At 42.8% G+C, this 19,683-nt stretch overlaps 1 protein-coding gene across 1 annotated transcript; it reads right to left on the bottom strand.

Moving 5' to 3' along the window:
* Positions 1–575: 575 nt before the first annotated feature.
* On the bottom strand, positions 576–18,521 carry LOC309619588 (neuronal acetylcholine receptor subunit beta-3-like). The gene is made up of 4 exons (XM_082374884.1): positions 17,823–18,521; positions 8,894–9,003; positions 7,774–8,656; positions 576–1,384 (listed from the first exon to the last, which is right to left on the bottom strand). The coding sequence occupies exons 1-4, from the start codon at positions 17,847–17,849 to the stop codon at positions 1,298–1,300; spliced, it is 1,107 nt and encodes a 368-aa protein (XP_082231010.1). The 5' UTR covers positions 17,850–18,521; the 3' UTR covers positions 576–1,297.
* Between the last annotated feature and the right edge of the window lie 1,162 nt (positions 18,522–19,683).

Here is a 19,683-nt window from a genome sequence, read left to right as displayed (position 1 = left end):
GCCCTTTGAGTCCATAATCCCGTCAGGGATTTAAGGCAGGGAATCCTTGATTTTCATCACAGTGTAGTCCAGCAAATCCTGTCCTAAAGCAGCAATAAAGCAGATTATGTTTTCCCAAAGGAACAACATTACAATTACAATTTGTGTGGTTTAAAATTGTGAAAGTTCCAGTATTTAATCTCTAACGTATAGAATTTGGGGGCAGGAGAGGTCTTCAAAGTCATAACCTCTTGCTATTGACCAGAAAACTAAAACCCAGAGAGGACAAGTGACTCACGGAAGACCCCACAGTTCACACAGCTAGGTAATGGCTGGTCTAGAGCCCAAGAGTCCTAGTGCCCTGGTTTCTGCTTTGCCATGTTGCCTCCCTTTAAAAATTCAGCAAAATATGCAGAAAAGTGATGACTATGTGGATCATACGAGGGGCCCCATTGTTCCATAATGTGAGCACATAGCACAGAAAAATACAATTCTATACAACAAAATTTGGTATCTATTGAAAACAAATACAATGACCACATTAAATATTATTTAAACACCTAAAATATATGAATATGATTTCTTTTCTTTTTTTTTTTTTTTGAATTTAGAATTTCTTTTGAGGGTGATTCGAATGGGATAAATCTAAAAAACAGTCCAGGCTATTTGAAAACATTCTATCATTTCTGTTCACTATGGTTCTGTGCTTTGTTCTAAGAATAGAGCAGATCTGGGTACTTTGTAGGAAAGGAAGCCTCACAAGACAGGAGGGTAATTAAAGGAAGCATTTCCAGGAGGAGGGGTCAAGGGCACAGGGAAGGAGAGATAGGTATGAAGGAGAAGGTCTGGTTGGTGTGAACAGGATGGTGATCTGCCTGGAAGAAGGAAGGGCAGTTTGGAGACTTCAGCAAAGGTCAAGGAGACTGAAACAGCCAGGCGTGAAGAGCCCCACGAGAGTGGATGTGGTCCTCCTGTCATGTCTGACAACACATGTGGATCACTACCTTCAAGACACGCCTCACTTTTTTTTGGCCAATAAATTCGCAATTCTATTCCCAACAGAATCATCTTTCTAGTCCCCACCCATGTCCAGCACCTACCAGGCTGCAAAGTCAAGATCATTCAGTCCTTAAAATAGACCTCACTCTTCTCATGGTGTGATCCCACTCTGGGTGATTTTTCAGTGTCCATTTGCCATCGACAATTGAACATGTCTATAGGGGTTGGCATTTAGAAAAAAGGTTTAGTATAAATGACTGGCTGATGTGTTTCCTTCGTCTTCTTATTATTTTTTCGTCTTCTAAATCCTACTGATATTTCAGAAGAAATGTGAAATGAAAACGAATCCATAGGAGTACTGGAAAGTTGGCTGAGGTATCTTCATAGACTGGATCGGTGGGGATGGCTGAAATAGGTAGGACAGATGAGATCAGATTTATGGAAAAACCTAACAGAGCAGTGGAATTTGTGGTACAATGCAGGAGAGTTGGGACCACCAAAGAAATTATTTTTTTCTAGCAAACCCCACAATAACCCTAAGATTCTATATGGGGAGATGAGTGAAGGGCGGAGGAGCAGCTGCTGGGGTTCTCCACCCTCACAGTGGCTTCTGCAGTCTGTCCCCACTGATGCGGTCATTCTGACACGTGGAGAACTAGAGTGGGCACCAGATCAGAGAATTAGGGCAGTGCCCGAGGTCACTTACAGCTACTGTGAAGGAAGGGGTGTCCCAAATGTAGAAGATGAACTACACGCACACCCTAGAGAAATGCTTGCTTGGACACAAGACAGTAAAGGAAAGTGACTGAAGCTAGGTTTCCTGTAATTGGAAATGCTTTTCACTGTCAGGAGAGTAAACAATATCAAAACTCACCAAACATTTGAATAAAATGACCACAAAAAGCATCAAAAATCAGCAGAAAAATTAACCGCTACAGAAAAATTTTTATTGCAGACAGTAGAAGAAGCCTTTTATTTTTTTTAAGACTTTTTAATTTATTTATTTTTTTTGGCTGCGTTGGGTCTTCATTGCTGCACGTGGGCTTTCTCTAGTTGCGGTGATGGGGGCTACTCTTTGTTGCGGAGCGTGGGCTTCTCACTGAGGTGGCTTCTCTTGTTGCAGAGCACAGGTTTTAGGCGTGCGGGCTTCAGTAGTTGCAGCACTCAGCCTCAGTAGTTGTGGCTCGTGGGCTCAGTAGTTGTGGCGCACGGGCTTAGTTGCTCTGCAGCATGTGGGATCTTCCTGGACCAGGTCTCGAACCTGTGTCAGCTGCATTGGCAGGCGCACTCTTAACCACTGCGCCACCAGGGAAGTCCCTAGAAGAAGACTTTAAAGTAACTATTCCCCTAATATATATTCCAGAGGGTATGACATCCAAAAAGAAGAATTAGAGTTGTTGGAAATCAAATACATGATTTATCCACAGACAAACCAATCCCCCACCTGGGTAGGTGGGCTGAATAGAAGACTAAACAATAACTGAAAAGCAAATTAGTCAGCTGTAACATCAAACTGACAATGGAAAGAGTTAAAGAAATAAGAAGTATGAGAGAAAAGTTAATAAGTTAATAAATATGGAAGACATCTAGGAATACTAAAACCCTTCTGTTAGAAATTTCAAAAAGAAAGGGGAGGAAGAATGGAAGACAGGAAATAATGAAAGAAGACAAGAAAATTTGCACAAGTTGAAGAAAGACATTAGTCACCACGTGCCAAGACAAGGAGAGAGGGAGTAAGTCTTACACTTAGACACATACAGCATACAGGTGACATTTCTAAAGTCCAAAGATGAAGAGAGAAGCTTAAGCTTAAGAAGCTTAAGGAAAAAACAGGAATCTGTAGCAATGAGAATACGAATCATCCCTCACCATAGTTCTCATCTATAATGGGGGATATTGTAGAACAATGTCTTCAGAGTTCTGAGGGAAAATGATTTTGAACTCAGAATTCCAGGCCCAGCCAACCTATTCTGTGAGGGCAGAATGAACTACAATTGCAGAAATGCAGGGATTCAGAAAGGTTACCACACTCAAAACTTTCTAAAAGAATGGCTTAGAGATGGATTCCTCTGAAATAATGAAATGCATCGGCAAAAGAGAAAAACAGGATTAAAAAAATTGGAAAACTTAGGATTAAAAAAACTGGTAAACCAAGAAATGAATAAAACGATTAATTGTTTAGAATATGGTTGTAGACAAAATGTATTGTCAAGACATTATTCAGAAGAAAGAGGCACATAATATAAAAATTAATAATCTGGAGCTAAATTCTGGATGATTTAGAGAAAATATAAAAGGTGATAAAGAAAGAGGGGAAGTGAAGTTGATTTAGCATCTTGTTTTGTTTAGAGGGTAGTGGGACAGGTGTTAATTCTCAACACTGATAAAAGAAGTTTGTATGTGCTTATTAATAAATTAGTAGAAAAGGGTGCATACTTTTCAAATCATTAGAGAAGAAGGAACAGACAAATTCAGTCAAGGCTGAAAAGGAGCAAAATAAGAAAGAACAAGAAAACATTACACAGAAAACACAAACAAAATGGCATAAATAAGGCTAAACATATTGGTGGTAACAATTTATGTGAAAAAGTTAAATACTTAAATTGGGTTTTTAAAAGTCCCAGCTGCAAAGAGTTTATACGAAACATGCCTTGCACAAAATAATCCAGAGAAGGCTTGGATTTAGAACTGGGAAAGGAGAACAATTATTTCAAGCTAAAATCCAGGATTTGGCATCATCGAGAGAGAAGACTGTCAGCCTCTCCCCATGAGTCTCAGAGAGGGAGTCGGGGTGGGTGGGGGAATGAGGTGCTCCCAGAGGGCAGGGAGACACATGCAAACAGAATGGGAAGAGTCTTGGTGATGGTTTCTTTGGATCTGACACCAAAAGCAAACGCAGTAAAAGCGCAATAAACAAGTGGGACTACATCAAACTAAAAGACGACTGCACAGCAAAGGAAACCATCGGCATGAAAAGGTAAGCTATAGAATGGGAGAAAATATTTGCAAACCATATATTCGCTAAGAGGTTTCTATTCAAAATATGCAAGGAACTCATACAACTCAGTAGCAAAAAAACAAGTAACTCAATTAAAAAATGGGCAAAGGATCTGAATAGATATGTTTCCAAGGAAGACAATCAGATGGCCAGCAGGTAGATGAAAAGGTGCTCAACACCAGGGGAATGCAAATCAAAACCACAATGAGGTATCACCTCATGCTTATTAGGATGGTTGTCATAAAAAAGACAAGAGATAACAAGTGCTGATGAGGGTGTGGAGGAAGGGACCCCTTGTGCACTGCTGGTGGGAATGGAAACTGGTGCAGCTACTATGGAAATCAGTATGGAGAGTCCTCAAGAAATGAAAACTAGAACTACCATACGATCCAGCAATGCCACTTCTGGAAACGAAATAATTCTCTTGACGAGATATCTGTATCCCTATGTTCACTGCAGCATTATTTACAATACCCAAGACGTGGAAACAACTTAAGCGTCTGTCGATAGATAGATGGATAAAGAAAATGTGATATATATGCAATGGAACATAATTCAGCCATAATGAATTCAGCCGAATATAATTCAGCCATTTGCTGACAGGACAGCAAATGTCCTGTCATTTGCGACAACATAGATGAACCCAGAGGACATGATGCTTAGTGAAATAAGCCAGACACAGAAAGACAAATACTGCATGATCTCACTTATAAGTGGAATCTAAAAAAAAAGAAAAAGAAGTTGAACTCATAGAAACAGAGAGTAGAGAAGTGGTGGCCAGGAGATAGGGGGCGGGGAAATAGGGAGAGGTTGGTAAAAGGGTATACATTTTGGGTTATAACATGAATAAGGTCAGAGGATCTCATGTAAAACGTGACTACAGTTGATAACACTGCTTTGTATAATTGAAATTGGCTAAGAGAGTAGAACTTAAATGTTCTCAGAAAAAGAAGAAGAGAAGAATAAGAAGAAGGAGAAGGAGAAGGAGGAAGAGGAAAGAAACAGAATGGAAAGCCTGGAGAGTGCAGCTGAAATGGATTAGATTAGATGAAGGGACATAAAAAACCATTATCAGAGCATGTTCAGAATTTCAGTTTTCTAGGAAAAGGCCTGGGTCTGCCCACACCTCCTCCTGGAACTCTTCATGGGCCACTGCCACAGTCCTAGTGTGTCTCGGCTCGTGACCTCAGACCTGGACACACGATTCCTCCCTGAATGTCTGCAGAAGCCAAGGCAGGGGTCTGAGGAGGGTCTGCCTGATGTAAACCCAACTCACTCTCACGGCAACCAAGGTTCAACCTCCCTGAGGATGACACAAGACGCCGTCTGCACTCGGGGCCTCCTGATAAGCACGTGCACCTGGATGCTGTATACACGTGGGGGCTGGATGTCAGTTCTAGGGTGTAATTCTGTCTTTATGTGTGCGGTTTAGAGTGCTCTGGAGACTTGTTCCTAACGGTAACTGTGTAGCCACATCTTCAAAGCAGGGGTGAAAATCAGCACTGAGCCGGTGGCAGACGCGATCAGAAAAAACCAGAGGAAGATCCGGTCGAGAACTTGAGCTGCGAACTTCCAGTCCTGCACCACCTGCAAAAGAGAAAAAGATGCCTCCCATTCAGGATGCTGGGCAGCTGTTCTGAATTCATTTCAAGGGACTTCAGGAAGAGTCCTATTCAGATTTACAGCCCTGCAGTTTTCCAAACGCACCTGACACATCCCCTGCAATATAGGCTTCCTGGGACCTCACTGGCGGTGCCCAAGAAAACAGCCCATAATTCAAGTTCATGGGAAAACACTTTCATCACCGTTGAGGATGTAAAATTGAAAGAACAGAATCATTGATGCGTTTGTAAACGTCACTGATTGAAATGGGAAAAGCCTGAGTTTTACCCAAATAAAAAGCCAGCATCTCTTACTGTGATGCTTCCTGATATGACATAGGAAATAAATCACAAATTTATAAACTAAGAATTTTTGTGGTCACTTGACTCAGGCCCTCTTTTCCTCCACTCCCCAGGTGGGTGGGGCTGCAATGGACACTCCTGGAGGAGATGACAGGAACTGGTGAGGGAGAGAGGAGACCAAGCCCCTCTGGAGGAAGGGAGGCTGGGAGACTGGGCAGCGGCCAGTGAGGGCAAGGTCAGAGCAGGACGAGCTGCAGGGTCGGCGGGGGTCGGGGGGAGCCTCAGAGATGGGGCCAGCAATATTTCAAGGGAAAATAAGTGTCCCATTTCCACTACGTGGGGATTTGGCAAAGATGGAACCAAGCAGGACGCCTGCCGTTCTAGAAGGAACATAGAAGCTGATGCAGAATTTGAATGTATTTTGTGCACACAGAGGTTTAGAAATAAAACCTTGGGGAAAACCACGAAGAAGACAGATGAAAATGTTAAAAATTTCAAACTTAAGTGGGGGATTATTAACGATGTGAATCATCTTAAATGTTTTGTATTTTCCAAATTCCCTATACTGATGATGTGTTATTTTTATAATTTTTAAAAAAGCTATTTAAATCTTTGTATTAGAATTTCTAAAAGGCACCAGGAACTATATTCAATATACTGTGATAAACCATAATGGAAAAGAATATGAAAAAGAATGTATATGTATGTATAACTGAGTCACTTTGCTGTACAGCAGAAATTAACACAACATTGTGAATCAACTATACTTCAATCAAAATAAAATTAAAAAAAGAATTTCTAAAAGATATAAAGAAAGAAACAAACAAAAAACCCTTAAGGATAGCTGTAATGTTTTTTCTATAGCAGCATTTTTTCTAGTGCTGTTTAAAACATTTTTCAGTGGATGAAAAAAATGACAAATTGTAAGAGAGGAGAGATACTAGGCAGTGTCTACATGAAAAGTAGAGGATATTTCTAAAAAATGCTATTCTTTCATAAGTTTGTTTATGAGATCAGGATCTTGGCACTAATTTTCACTGATTTTAGAGTAAAATAATTGAACCCTATAAACTGGTGTAAGTATTAACTCGTTTTAAGCAACAGACCTGCTTTTGTGCTGAGTATTTATATGTCAAATAATATTTTCCTTCCACAGGGGAGGGACCATGTAGAGGAGGGAGGGAAGACGGGGAGAAGAAAGAGGAGGACTGACATTTACTGACTGCTTACATAATCATGAGACCACGTGCACTGGGCACACAGTGCATGTTTCATACTTGACGTCACTAATTCCTCACAATAACCCTTCAAGGGAGGTTTCAGAAAACTGAAGTTCAGGTTAAGTAGCTTTTCTCAAGTCATATGGAACATGGGTAGCATCTGCATGCAGGACCGTTTTGAGTCTGAAATCCACACCCTTGTCACATTTCAAAAAATAAATCTAAAAAAATAAAAATTAAAAAATAAATCTGTTTAAATCTGTGAACTAAATATCTGTTGTTACACCATGTTTTTGTATAAATTTAAAAATTGATTCTGTTTTCTTTTTTCCAAATATGCTGAATAGAGATAAACATCATCCCACTAAAAGTGAGAGATAAATGACCAGAGACCAGGATAACCAACTTAAAATGTAGAATTGAATTATTTTAGATAGAATTAAGGCTACTTATAAGAAATAGTGCTTAATCTATAGTTGCTCCTCTTTTGCTCATTCTGTTTTTGTGAACCTCTCCCTGAAAATCCATACTGAAGTCTCTATTTTGTGTCAGGGCTTGTTTTAAGTTTTATGTGTGTCAAGCAGAGAGCTAATAAGGTCACATTTTAAACAAGGATGCATTTGCTGTAAACAGACGTTAAAATCTCAGTCCTGGCTTGCGACAGTCCCCTCACCTGACTGATGAAATGCTCTTTCTTCACGTGGCTGGAAATGTATCTGATGGAATCCTCAGCCTTTTCCAGGAAAGCGACCAGAACTTTTTCTCCATCGCTAACCTGCTTTTGTTTCCTTTTTTCGAGGACTTTACCTCTCACTGCCCGTTTACTCTCCTCTTTATCCGGGAAAGAGTAGCCATCCACGTGGTCCTTCATGCAAAGTAATTTAGGGAGTTTTTGCAGAAACAGCCGCTTAACCCAGGGGGCCATGGGGTGGTAAGTGGAGGGAGATCTGTGGTGGACGTTGATGACAAACACGGTGACGATGATGGACAGGGTGACGAAGACCATGATGAACAGGAGGTACTCGCCAATGAGCGGGATGACCTTGGAGGAGGACGGGATGATTTCTTCAATCACCAGGAGAAACACTGTCAGGGAAACCAAGACGGAGGTGGATAAGGAGAGCTTCTCCCCCTCGTCAGAAGGCAAGTACAAGACAAGCACTGTCAGAAAGGACAGCCCCAGGCAGGGGATGATGAGGAAGAGGGTGTAGAACAGGGGCAGGCGGCGCAGCACGAAGGAGTAGGTGATGAACGGGTACCGGTACGCGCCGTCTCTCCTGCTCCCCGCCGTGCCCTTGGCGTTGAGAATCTCCCACTCTCTGTTGTCGAAGAAGTCTTTTCTGTCCATGTTCTCGTCTATCAGGACGAGGTCAACCATGGTCCCGTTGTAAGTCCAGGATCCGAACTTCATGGAGCAGTTCTGCCTGTCGAATGGGAAGAAGGTGACGTCCATGGTGCAGGAGCTTTTGTAGCTGGCGGGAGGCGTCCACACCACGGTCCCGTCGGATTTCATGATGGCCTTGGTCATGAGCGAGCCTTCGAACCGTCCATCAGCGCTGTCGAAAAACGGTTCACCTGATGGTTAGTTGAACACATATTAACTGTTTTTTTGTTTTTCCCACCGTCGTACTATTTGTATTTTATGACTTTCCTACCACAGGGTCAAACAATATTTCCAAAAGGAATAATTTTCTCGTTAAAGTTGTACCTTTCTCTTAATTATTTTGGCACAATCAGGCTTTTCTATTTCTCCTCTTAATCCGACCAGTGCACTTTTCTACTGTGATACTTACTTTTCAAAGAGAACTATGTCAGGAAGCCAGAGAGATTCTGACGGAACTTTAATTGAGTGAATTCCACCGTATTCATCTGGATTCCAGCGTAATTTGTGGTCTGTCCATTCCTGTGTGAAATTAATATACTGTAATTTTGTTCTGAAAATTCAAGGTTTTAGAGTTTGGAATCTTCAAGTTTATGTTAATTTACTAATCCAGTGTTTTATTTTAAAAGGGAAATTCATCCACTTCAGACCTTATGACCCTATCCGTGACTCAGGGCAGGTCAAGATACAGTTCGAGCCAGCCTGGTCTTTGATGGTGCCCAGACTCTCACACCTGTCCAGTCTGGGATTTCCAAAATTGCCGTAACTACCTCACAATTTAGAGGCTCAGCAACAAACACCACTGATTCATGACCTATTTTTTCAGCCTATTTTCTCCTAAGGAACAACAGAAAAGCAAAGATAGCTCTAACTCAGTTTATTCTAGGAGAGTTGGTCCAGTGATATTGTAATCTCATGATAATGGTATTGAGACAAATGATTTTGAGTATCAATCAAGAGTCTTGGACAAAGATGCATGCAGCATGTTAATGGGAAACTTCCAGTATCTGCTGACTACTCTTGAGGACATTATAACTTTTACCCAATGAAAAAATATTTCCCAGGAATCTCCTTTTAAGTTCTAATCTGAATTTATTTTGTGAGTACCAAATCCAGTTTTAAATTATATTCCTAATGCTGTTAGCCTCCAGATGCTTGCATATTTTTCCTTGTAATAGAATGAAATTATTTAGCATGTTTTACAGGGGCTGGTGGATCCAGATTAACAAAACTGACCATTAATTGATTGAATTATGAAGGATGATGTATGGATGAGCCAGTTACAGCAGAAGTGGACTTAAAAAGATTTACGATCTAGAATCTTATGAAATCTGACCTGAAAATTAATTATTCCACTGTCTGTCATGTGGACAGTTGAGGAATGATATAGGAGAAGATTAAATGACATTTCAGGAAGTCGGGAGGGTATGCCCAGTGTGAGGCTTCCTGGAGCCCAGTGATGCCAACTTTGTCATTAAAAAATCAGGAGTCAGCAGATAGATGATTCACTAGATGGTAAAATATTGAAATATGCACGATACCTGGAAAAGGATGGAACTATACGCACCAGATGAGACACCATCTCTCTTAGGCAATATTTGTGAGGCTTAATCCTTGAAAAACAAATTTAAAAAGATATGGGTCTTTAAAAAGCTACGCTCTAAAGGATTAAATAAAATTGCATGACTACTTATGGAAAACCATGCATATGAAAACTGACAGTTTAAGAGCCCAAACTAATAAAGCATTTACCATGCTTACTTGGTACTCACAAGCTTCTCTCTTCCTTCCTCTTCCTCTGCCCATTTTGAAAAGCAAATATAATTTCCTTCCTATGAATTATTTGTCTCCTGCTAAGGAGATTTCTACTACCGGCAGCAAGTCTGAATCCCAGAAATGCTGAAGGGAACTCAGAGCAGCATTTTTGGTTTGTTTTCACTTTTACATTTAAAAATTTTCCTTACAATAAAAGTCACTCTACAGTTCTACAGGCAAACAGTTGGATAATCACTAATGCCAGCAAGATACCAGAATAGCTCTGTTGCCCCCGAATTTTCCTCGGGCTGCCCGTTTGTAATCAACCCCTCCCATATCCCCAGTCCCTGGCAACCACTGATCTATTTTCTGATCCTATAATTTTGCCTTTTCCAGAATGTCATATAATGGAATCACACAATAGGTAGCCATTCCATCCTGACTTCTTTTACTTATCAGAATACATTTTGGATTCTTCTAGGTTGTATTAGTAGTTTGTTCATTTTTATGTTAGTGAGAAGTATTCCACTGTATGAATATACCACAGTTCTTTTTATCCATTCACCAGGTAAAATATCTGGATTCTTTTCAGTTTTTAATGATTATAAATAAAGCCACTATAAACATTTTGTAGTTTTTTGGGTGAAAACCATTCTTTTTTTTCTCTTGGGTAAATACCTAGGAGTGGGATGGCTGGGTCATAGAGTAAGTGTACGTTTAACTTAATATGGTACATACCGGAGGGGCTGAATCGTTTTGCATTCCCACTAGCAACGCATGAGCATTCCAGCTGTTTGGCGCCATCTCCAGTACTGGGTACTGTCACATTTAAATGTTTAACTGTAGTATAATAGCTGTAACGTAGTCTCTCGTTGCGGTTTTTACTGTGCATTTTCCTGACGACTAAACGATGCTGAGCATTTCTTCCTGTGCGTACTTGCCACCCACACATTTTGTTTGCTGAAGTGGTTGTTAAATCTTTTGCACATTGTTAAAATGGGTCGTCTGTTTCCTTCTTACTGAGTTTTTAGTTCTTTATATATATGGAAAGTACATTTCTATATATAAAAATAGATGCCGGGCAGGGAGCGAGCTGCAGGTCCACAGGCGATGAGCCCCGGGGACAGAGGTGCACTCGGGCAGACTGGCTGGAGCTGGGCTCTTACACTCTGGCTCCGTCTTTAAAAATCAGTGTTAAGCGAGCACAGTCAGTGAGTCCAAACCCACAGTTCCTCCGCTTGGAACCTAAAGATCTGGAAATCAAACTGCCTGCTTCTGGAATTCAGTCTTCTCTCTTCTACAGGCACTGCCCGTCTTTACCGAAGCCCGGCTCTACAGCCAAGGAGGAAGGTGGGGAGCTCACATTCTGGGGGCACGTCCCAGCAAACGCACACCGGCCATACAGACTGTGCTCAGGGAAGTGGGCCAAGCCCCAGAGGGAGAGGCTGTTCAGTCAGAAAGATTTGTCTCGCTCACCGGACAGCAAGATGAACAGCTGTGGCCAGAGACAGCACAGAGACAGTGCTTCAGGAGGCTCACAATTTGGGGGGAATTAATTCATTCCACAAATATGCGAGGCTTATACCAGCACTGCGCAGGGCCGCCTTGCCCTCCTAGCCTGGGGCCGTCTCAGACAAGAACGAGTAAACTAACCGGCAAACCATCACCACACCCTTTGGTCACTGCCATGAAGGGCGCGGTTCGGGTGTAAAGATGCAGGACGGTGAGTGGACAGGGAAGGAGGTTCGGATGTGACGACATCGCAGCTGAAGCAGAGGGTAGGAAGGGGCAGTGGGTGTTGTGGAGGGCAGGTCAGCCGTGGCCGCTGTTCCTGATGAACAGCAGACGTGAGTGGATGGATGAATGAGGGACACGTCTCAGTCCTCGAGGAGGATATAAAGACAGCTCCAGTGGATTCAGGGTGTGTTCTTGACCAGTAAAGGAAAAGGGGCAGGTGGGACTTGTGGTCATTGCCGCTGACTTGGGGGTACCCGAGAGAGAGAGAGAAAGAGAGAAGCAGCCCTGAATTAGAGTTCCACCCCTGCACTGTTCTTTACTAGCTGTGCTCCTCTGCGGGGTTAAGGGAGACATTCCTCACCATCTTGGGGTCCTTCTGATGCTAGACCTGGGGAATCAGAGATGCTCTCCCCCCCGACGTGCCCATCAGAGCGGCTCACAGAATTCCCAGCAGGTTGTGGTCCACCATGACGCTGGCTGAGCCCCACACCCCAGGGCCACTGCTCGTCTTGGGGTCAGCTGGGTCAAGGTGAGGATTCAGAGCCCAAATCCCCGGTCCTGCTCTCTAAGGAGCTGTGAGGCTTTCTGGTCACTTCCCTGCTCTCTCTGAAACCGTGGAGGCGTTTGGAGATTGATCTCCTATCTCTGCCTTCTTAAAGCAGTAGATTAGAAACAATATCCAGTGTTCACGGAGCATATCCTGGCCAAGATTCCCAAAGCCCTGTACAATCATCAGCTTCACTTTGCAGCAGTCCCGGGCTTGAGAGCTTGTTATCATAGGAAACAGGGGAGCGCAGGGTAGGCCAGGGCCAAATACCAAAGTTAATCTCTGACTGAGAAAAAAAATGGAAACATACTCCCAGTCTAGCTCTCTTAATTCTGAAAAGTGCAACTTCAAATCCATATCATATATATTCCCTTAAAACTGTCTTTTCTTACATATATTACCTGAAATATCACCCAAAAATGTCGAGATATTACCAAATTTCATTTAAACCTAAATCATAAGACTTTTTAAAACTATAAGTCATGACTTTTTTATAATAAATAAATTCTTCTAATTATTCTTAATAATTAGAAAAATATTATTATAATAATTAGTAATTCTTAATCCCAAGACCAAAAGATAGTAAGGAACAAATATTCCTTGCTGGTGATTGGCAACCTCTGGGACACCGTTGGGATCTTCAGTTATCTCAAAGTCAGGTGTGAAATTCCTAAAATTGAATTAATGTTGATTCACTTTAAAGACAGCAACATGACATATTATATGTCTTATATTCCCATAATATCTATGAGCTTTCAAGGCCAAGAAATGGGCTTTGTCATTAAGGATGAGAAAGCCTACAAAGGTGGCACCAGGAAATGACATTTATTGAGTCCGCACTACGTGCCAGACCATGTAGGAGTCACATTCATGCACACAATCCCATTCAACCTCCCAGCGACACTGTGAGCTAGGCATTGCCTCTATTTCCTAGATGAAGAGACTGAGGGTCAGAGAGGCGAAGTGACCTGCTCAGGTTTATACAGCGAGACTTTGGATTCCTGACTCACTCTGCTTGAATCCATGTGAATCAGAAGACCACACGGGTCTCCTCTGCTAAGGTCAGAGTGAGGCTGTAGAAAAGGAAGGAAAATAAGATGGTGAGGGAGGTCTGAGGTAAATTCCTAGACGTACAAGTGCCTTTGCAGGTTGTGAAAGGCTTTGGGGACATGGCCCAGACCTTACGGCAAGGCCGTCCTTTCCTTAGGTTTGTTATGAAATAAACCAGCTCCTTGGTTTTCTCCTGCAAGCCAGCTGCAGGGATTCATCCAATGAGGCCTTCATCATGTTTCTGAACTTTTTGTTGATCTAAAACAGGAATCAGCTGTTGGAGAAACAACACCAGTCTAAGATGTTGGCCTGGGCAGAGATTAAGGAAGCTTTGTTTCCCCTGGGGGCTAGGATAGCAGCCGGCTCTCAGCGACAGTGAATCTTACTGGTTCATTGGAGTATGCCTCCAGCGGTGCAGGCCCAGTGCCCTCCACCATCCCTGGCACATAGTAGGTGCTCAGGAAGTGCTAGTTGAGTGAATATACTTGACATCTGTCGTCAGAGTGATTATTCCCACGATAACATCTAGGCAAAGGGCCAACCCTCCTATCATTAAAGAAGGGATATTTTCATCTTCCATCCCCTTTTGGTTACCCACGGTGCAGTTTTCCTACTCTTGACAACGACGAAGCAGAATCTGAGCGGCTAGGGCAGTGAGTATTTCTTACGGAGTTTTAGTGAGTTAATAATCTATTTATGATTTATATGGTCTTGATTACTCTCTGGAAGTACGAAGGAGGAAGACAAACGAGTTTGCGAAATAAAATCAGTAACATAAAAGTAGCTCCACGTAGAGGACTTTTTCAGGATGTCACTAAATTTGTGCTTGTAAAGGTCTGTGGTTGAGAGGATAGAAGAGAGATGTCTAGATATATCAGACGAGAATGAAGGAAATAGAAGATACAGCAGAGGAATAGGGTAAACAAACAAACAAATAAAAAAACCAAGCATCTCAGTTGCATATGCTATCAGGAGACATGCTTTTGGTCCAAGTAGGTAGAATTTTATTCTCTCTGTGGAAATGAACTAGGGAGCATTTTTCAGTGTCTGAGAGGGCAATGACAAAAGAGGAAGATTTGGTCATTTTTGTCTTTATTTTGACTGAGGTAGACAGGGGTGATTGGAAAAAGTTTCCTGTAGGTTTGCTCTGGTGTGAGAGCTTTGGGAAGTCGTGTTATTGGGAAGCCTATTCAGGTGGGTCACAACTTCTCCACTTTTATGGCTTGTAGAACTTCTACTGATCCTGCAAGAGCCAGTTTAAATGTCTCCTCCCCTTGGAAGCCTTCCCTGATTTACTCCCTGTTTCATTGTCATTATTGTAATGACCCAGTTCCTTATGTATATACTTTCCTTATGGTGTTTATCATATTACAGTAGTTATTTTTTACACAATTAACACCAGATCCTCTCCTTGAAGCAGGGCTGTTTTGTGCTCTGTACATCCAGGATCTAGCAGAGTGCCTGGCCCTTAGCAGCCTCTCAATAAACCCTGTGGAATGAATGGAAGATGGAGCAAACCCTAGCCTCATTCTGTCCCACATGTCTTTCTAGACCAACTCCATGAGACGTCCCAGAGGTTGAGGAATCAAAGCCTTAGAAGGCCAGGATTAGGAACCGGACTCTACAGGGACAGCCCTGAGAGGAGGGCTGGACGTCTCCCGTCAGCTCCCTCCAGTCTGAAGAAGAATATGGTTTCTTTATACAAGCCAGGCTGCACCTAATAGTGTGTAACCCAAGGCAAGTCACTCCAGTCCTCCAATCCTGTCTTCTCATCTGCAAGGTGGGAATAATAACAGGCCTGTCTTAGGAGGTGGCTGTGAGAATTGAATGCATTCATTCCCGTGACACAAGCGGCAGAGTGACTGGGCACTTGGCAGGTGCTCAATAAATCTCAGTATTGTTGTTGGCTACTCTGAAACTGACGTCTGTGTAAAACTCTAATGGTAGTTTTTTTTAAACATCAATTTTATCTTCTTTTTATCATCCCTTTTCTTCTGTCCTTTCTTTTACCTTTTTAGTTTTAAAAAGCTTTAAAAAAAGTATAAAAGTAACATTATGGTGGAGCTCCAATGCCTCCTCTTCCAAGCAGCCTTCCCTGCCTGCCACCCAGGCCATAGATTCTCCTTTCTTTTTTGTTGCCACATTGTTTGTGCCATAACATAGCCCTTACTGACTAATACCTATTGTGACATTCCCGCTCCAAATCCAATCTGTGTGAGTGGAATAGTTTCCTGATATTCTCGGTGGTTTCTCCCACTTTGGATCCTCCTCTAATTTAGAAACAGGCCTTGATGTTTTGTGCGAAGCTGGATGTGCAGACAAGGCCCTAACTGGGGAAGGCTGGCTCCAGCCAGGTGAGGCAGACTCTTCAGTCTCTGGTAATGGGGGTAATGATACCTGCGCTGCTAATTCAGAGAGGTTGAGAAATGTAAATGGATAAGAGCCATGACAACCCATTGCAAATTAATGCAATGAAACCGTGTTACTCTCGTTACTTCTATGACATGGGAACCAAAGTCCCCAGCTGGCTTTTCTAAGTGTCAGCTAGCAAGCCCCCACCTCCCCCTGGAGATTTCTCTTGCTCTGTTTTGGGTGTTGGGGGTTTTTAGGTGTTGGTTCTGTCTTGCCCTGGAGGTTCTCACCAGGCCACCGTGATTCTGGGGCATAGGTTTGCGAGAGGTCATTTCTAAAGTACAGCTAGAAACCAAGGAGCAGTGGTTTCTTCCCTCCGTGTCTGACATTGTTCTCTTTGGCTGAAATGGCCCCCTATTTCCAAAATCTCAAGAAAAGTGAGAAGTCCCTACTATCTCAAAGGCCAAGGGTCCTGGACCACTGTTTTAAGTGTAAGAGCTTAACCTCAAGGAGCAGCTGGAGGAGGTGTGTGTGAATCAGTGAGAGTCTGTTTGTTTGTTTTATTTTTGTCAAATTCCCAAGCCTATTTACACTTTAACAGAAAAGTTTTTCTTCTCTTCCCTGAAAGCTCAAATACAGGACTTCTTACTGATTTTTATGAACTCAAAATACCTCCAAATTCCACTTTAGAAAGCGCAAAAGTGGGATAAGTTCTGAGGAATGAGGTAGGTATATCAAAAAGTACATTTATTTAAATTGTATTTTTATATCTACATTCCTTGCTTATTATTTTCTCCTGGACATTTTTATTTGCAAGTAAAAAATATGCAGATCCATTTCATAACATGCTAACATACCTACCAAGAAAAGAATCAGATAACTAGAAACTAGTAAAATTTATAATGATTATCCAACTCTGATCAAAGTTTTTGGGTGGGAGAAATTTGATGACACCAGATGAAGTCTAGGGAATCTCCTTACAGTCTCTTTTATTCATTGTTCCTTATAAACAAACCATCAGCAGAAAGACCTGAACAAGTCTACTAAACCTGAATAGATAACTAATTCATTTCAACATAAACAAGTGAAAAATATTATGTTTGTACATTGAAATTAAGTGAGATAATTAACATATCACCACTGGGAAGATTTTAAATCTCTGGGAGATGAGGCAACATCCCGTAAAAAACCAAATAATTGCTAACAAAAATAAAAAGCAAGCAATTAAATCAACCTTCTCACCTCCTATCAAGGAAGTGCCAATATTCTCTCCTTTACATGACATATGCAAACTTGAATGGTAATTATTTCCTGGCAACTCCAGAAAGAGCAGGAAACAGGCTACGGCCAAGCTAAGAGCTGAAAACCATTCACATGCTTTTCTAGTCATATCAGGAAAACGGAGATTCATCATTTTGACTTGGGCTTCACCTTGTTCTGAAGTTGGTGGTTGAGTGGCCTCTGTCATTCCCTGTTTTCTGTTTCTAGGGAACAACATTAGGGGAAGAGTCATCCCAGGGAGGACCAGGGGGGAGGAGGGAGATTTTAACATCCCTGATTTTCTTATCCAGTTGTGGTAGCTTACATGGGGATAAGTTGCACCCTGGAACCTTTCCCCCCTTTCTCCAAGGAGCCCAGGGACCAGTGTCAGAGTCACCCTCCTACCTGCCCACTCCAGGAGCAAGAAGACAGAGCAAGGTGTGCCTACGAGCTTCCAGACTGACCTCTGATTCGTGCAGAAGAGAATACAAAAGAATAAACCCTTCCCCAAACTCTCCCAAATATCTCCCTGAAGAACTCAATATGCTCTTTAAAATCATTATTTTTCAACGGGAGCCTTTCCCAGTAGAAAGAACGGGAACAGTTAGGGGGGAGCTACAGGCCTGGGACTGACAGGTACCTGCTTGAGCCACACGTTTGTTGTCATCAGCTGATTCTTCTCATCCTAAGAGAATGAAAATTAAATTCAAATTAAGTGAAACTGTGTATTGGATTTTTTTTTTTTTTGTCCGAGACTTCCTGAGTCTTACCTTTGAGGGGTCCAAAGTGAAAAGGATTCTCAACTGAAGAAGTTAAATGGCATTGAGAGGTATTATGCATATTTTGCTTAAAATGAAAAATAATAATTAGAGCAAGTAGTAGTTCACTGTGGTGATATTTATATAAAATTGCATAACCGAAGGCATGGTAAGGGTGTGAAGTAGAATGAAGTATTAGCTAAATGCGAGACGGGCTTTGCATGATTTTCTAGAAGGAATCCTGGGCGTTGAGTCAGCTGGGGAGGACGCATATGTGCACTTGTGGTGGGGTGGAGGATTTGGGCAATGGCGGAGGATTATTCTGCGACTTTGGGGACCACGGCAGAATGATTCTGCAGAATCGGGGTTGTTGAAGTTCATGGATTTCCCCAGGGACATCATGGCAGAAATGTGAGCCCGACAGGAAAATTAGTAGAGAATGTTAAGGTGTGGCGTGTCAGGGAAAGGTATGGGGTCCTGAGGGGATCCGGGAGGGGATGGGGTCACCCAGGCACTCACTCTGGTGCTGTCACCATCTGCTGTCCCTCCCCGCAAGCACCCCTGCCAGCCCTGGCTCAGCCCCACCTCTGCAGCCCTGCCCCTCACCCTGATGCTCACCTTGGTGGCTCCAGCAGAACTGCCAAGGGTGATGCCCTCCTAGCAGGCACATCCCCCCACCTCCCCCGGGGAAAAAGTCCCTCCTCCACGCCACCCACGCCCCGCCAACAGTGTTGCAATGAAAATGACATTCTCGTTCTTTCCGCGGGTCATTTCACTGGCTTCTTGGGGCAGGTTTTATTTTTAAAACTGAAATGGCAGACATGGGGAAAGAAAACAAAATCAAATGTTAGCCTCGAGAATGGGTGAAGGAATGCATGTTCTTTGCAGCTGAGGGCCAAAGATTACTCACCACATCTACCAGCTGAGATATTTTCAACCCAAAATATACTTTTATGGTGTCATTAGAGTGTAATACAGGGCGAACCCATTTCTGGTAACCTTGGAATAAATGTCTGAGCAGCGCATCTTCTTCTTCGGCTATGGACCTGAATCCTGCGGCCGCTGTAAGACATGAGGGGACCCGAATTAACCGGGGAGGCGGGATGGCTGGGTCCACATTCTCCAGCTGGACATCGTGTATTTCTAAACAGCCTGATTCAGCAGAGGCAGGGTTGAGGCTACAAGGGTCCTCTGTAAACATTCTCCTTACCCACCCCAGCTCCCTCCCCAAACGCACCGCTCAAAGTAGACTCTCATTCTACTTCTTTAATGTTGTATCTGTATGAGGCAATGGATGGATAAGTCACTGAACTTATTGTGGTCATCCTTTCATGACGCATGCAAGTCACATCATTATGCTCTGCCTCCTAAACTTCCACAGGGCTATATGTCAATTACACCCCAATAAAAGTGGAAGAAAAAAATAATTAAAAGTAGACTCTATACTTTACCCAGAGCTTTGCCTTCTTACAGGACTTTCTCATCAAGAGGCCGACACCTTGACCCCAGAAGGATCATTCACAGCCACGTCTTGCCCCGTGACCCCCTCCTGACGGAGGCGGTCTCTGCCTGCTTGCGCTGTCCATCACTGCGCCTGGTCCGGCCCCTTCACATCCCTCATCACAATTTGTCATGCATCTGTCCCTGTCTGTCCTCCCCTCGGGTTCCACGATGGCAGGCACAGTATCTGTGCTATTTGGTGATGTTCATCCAGCACCTAGCACAGTGTCCGGCCACAGCAGG

The sequence above is a fragment of the Balaenoptera borealis genome (assembly GCF_965194805.1).
Source record: "Balaenoptera borealis genome assembly, chromosome: 21".
NCBI classification, from domain to species: Eukaryota; Metazoa; Chordata; class Mammalia; order Artiodactyla; family Balaenopteridae; genus Balaenoptera; species Balaenoptera borealis.
The sequence above is the reverse complement of the archived record's forward strand: the minus strand, read 5'-3'. Positions and strand labels throughout refer to the sequence as shown.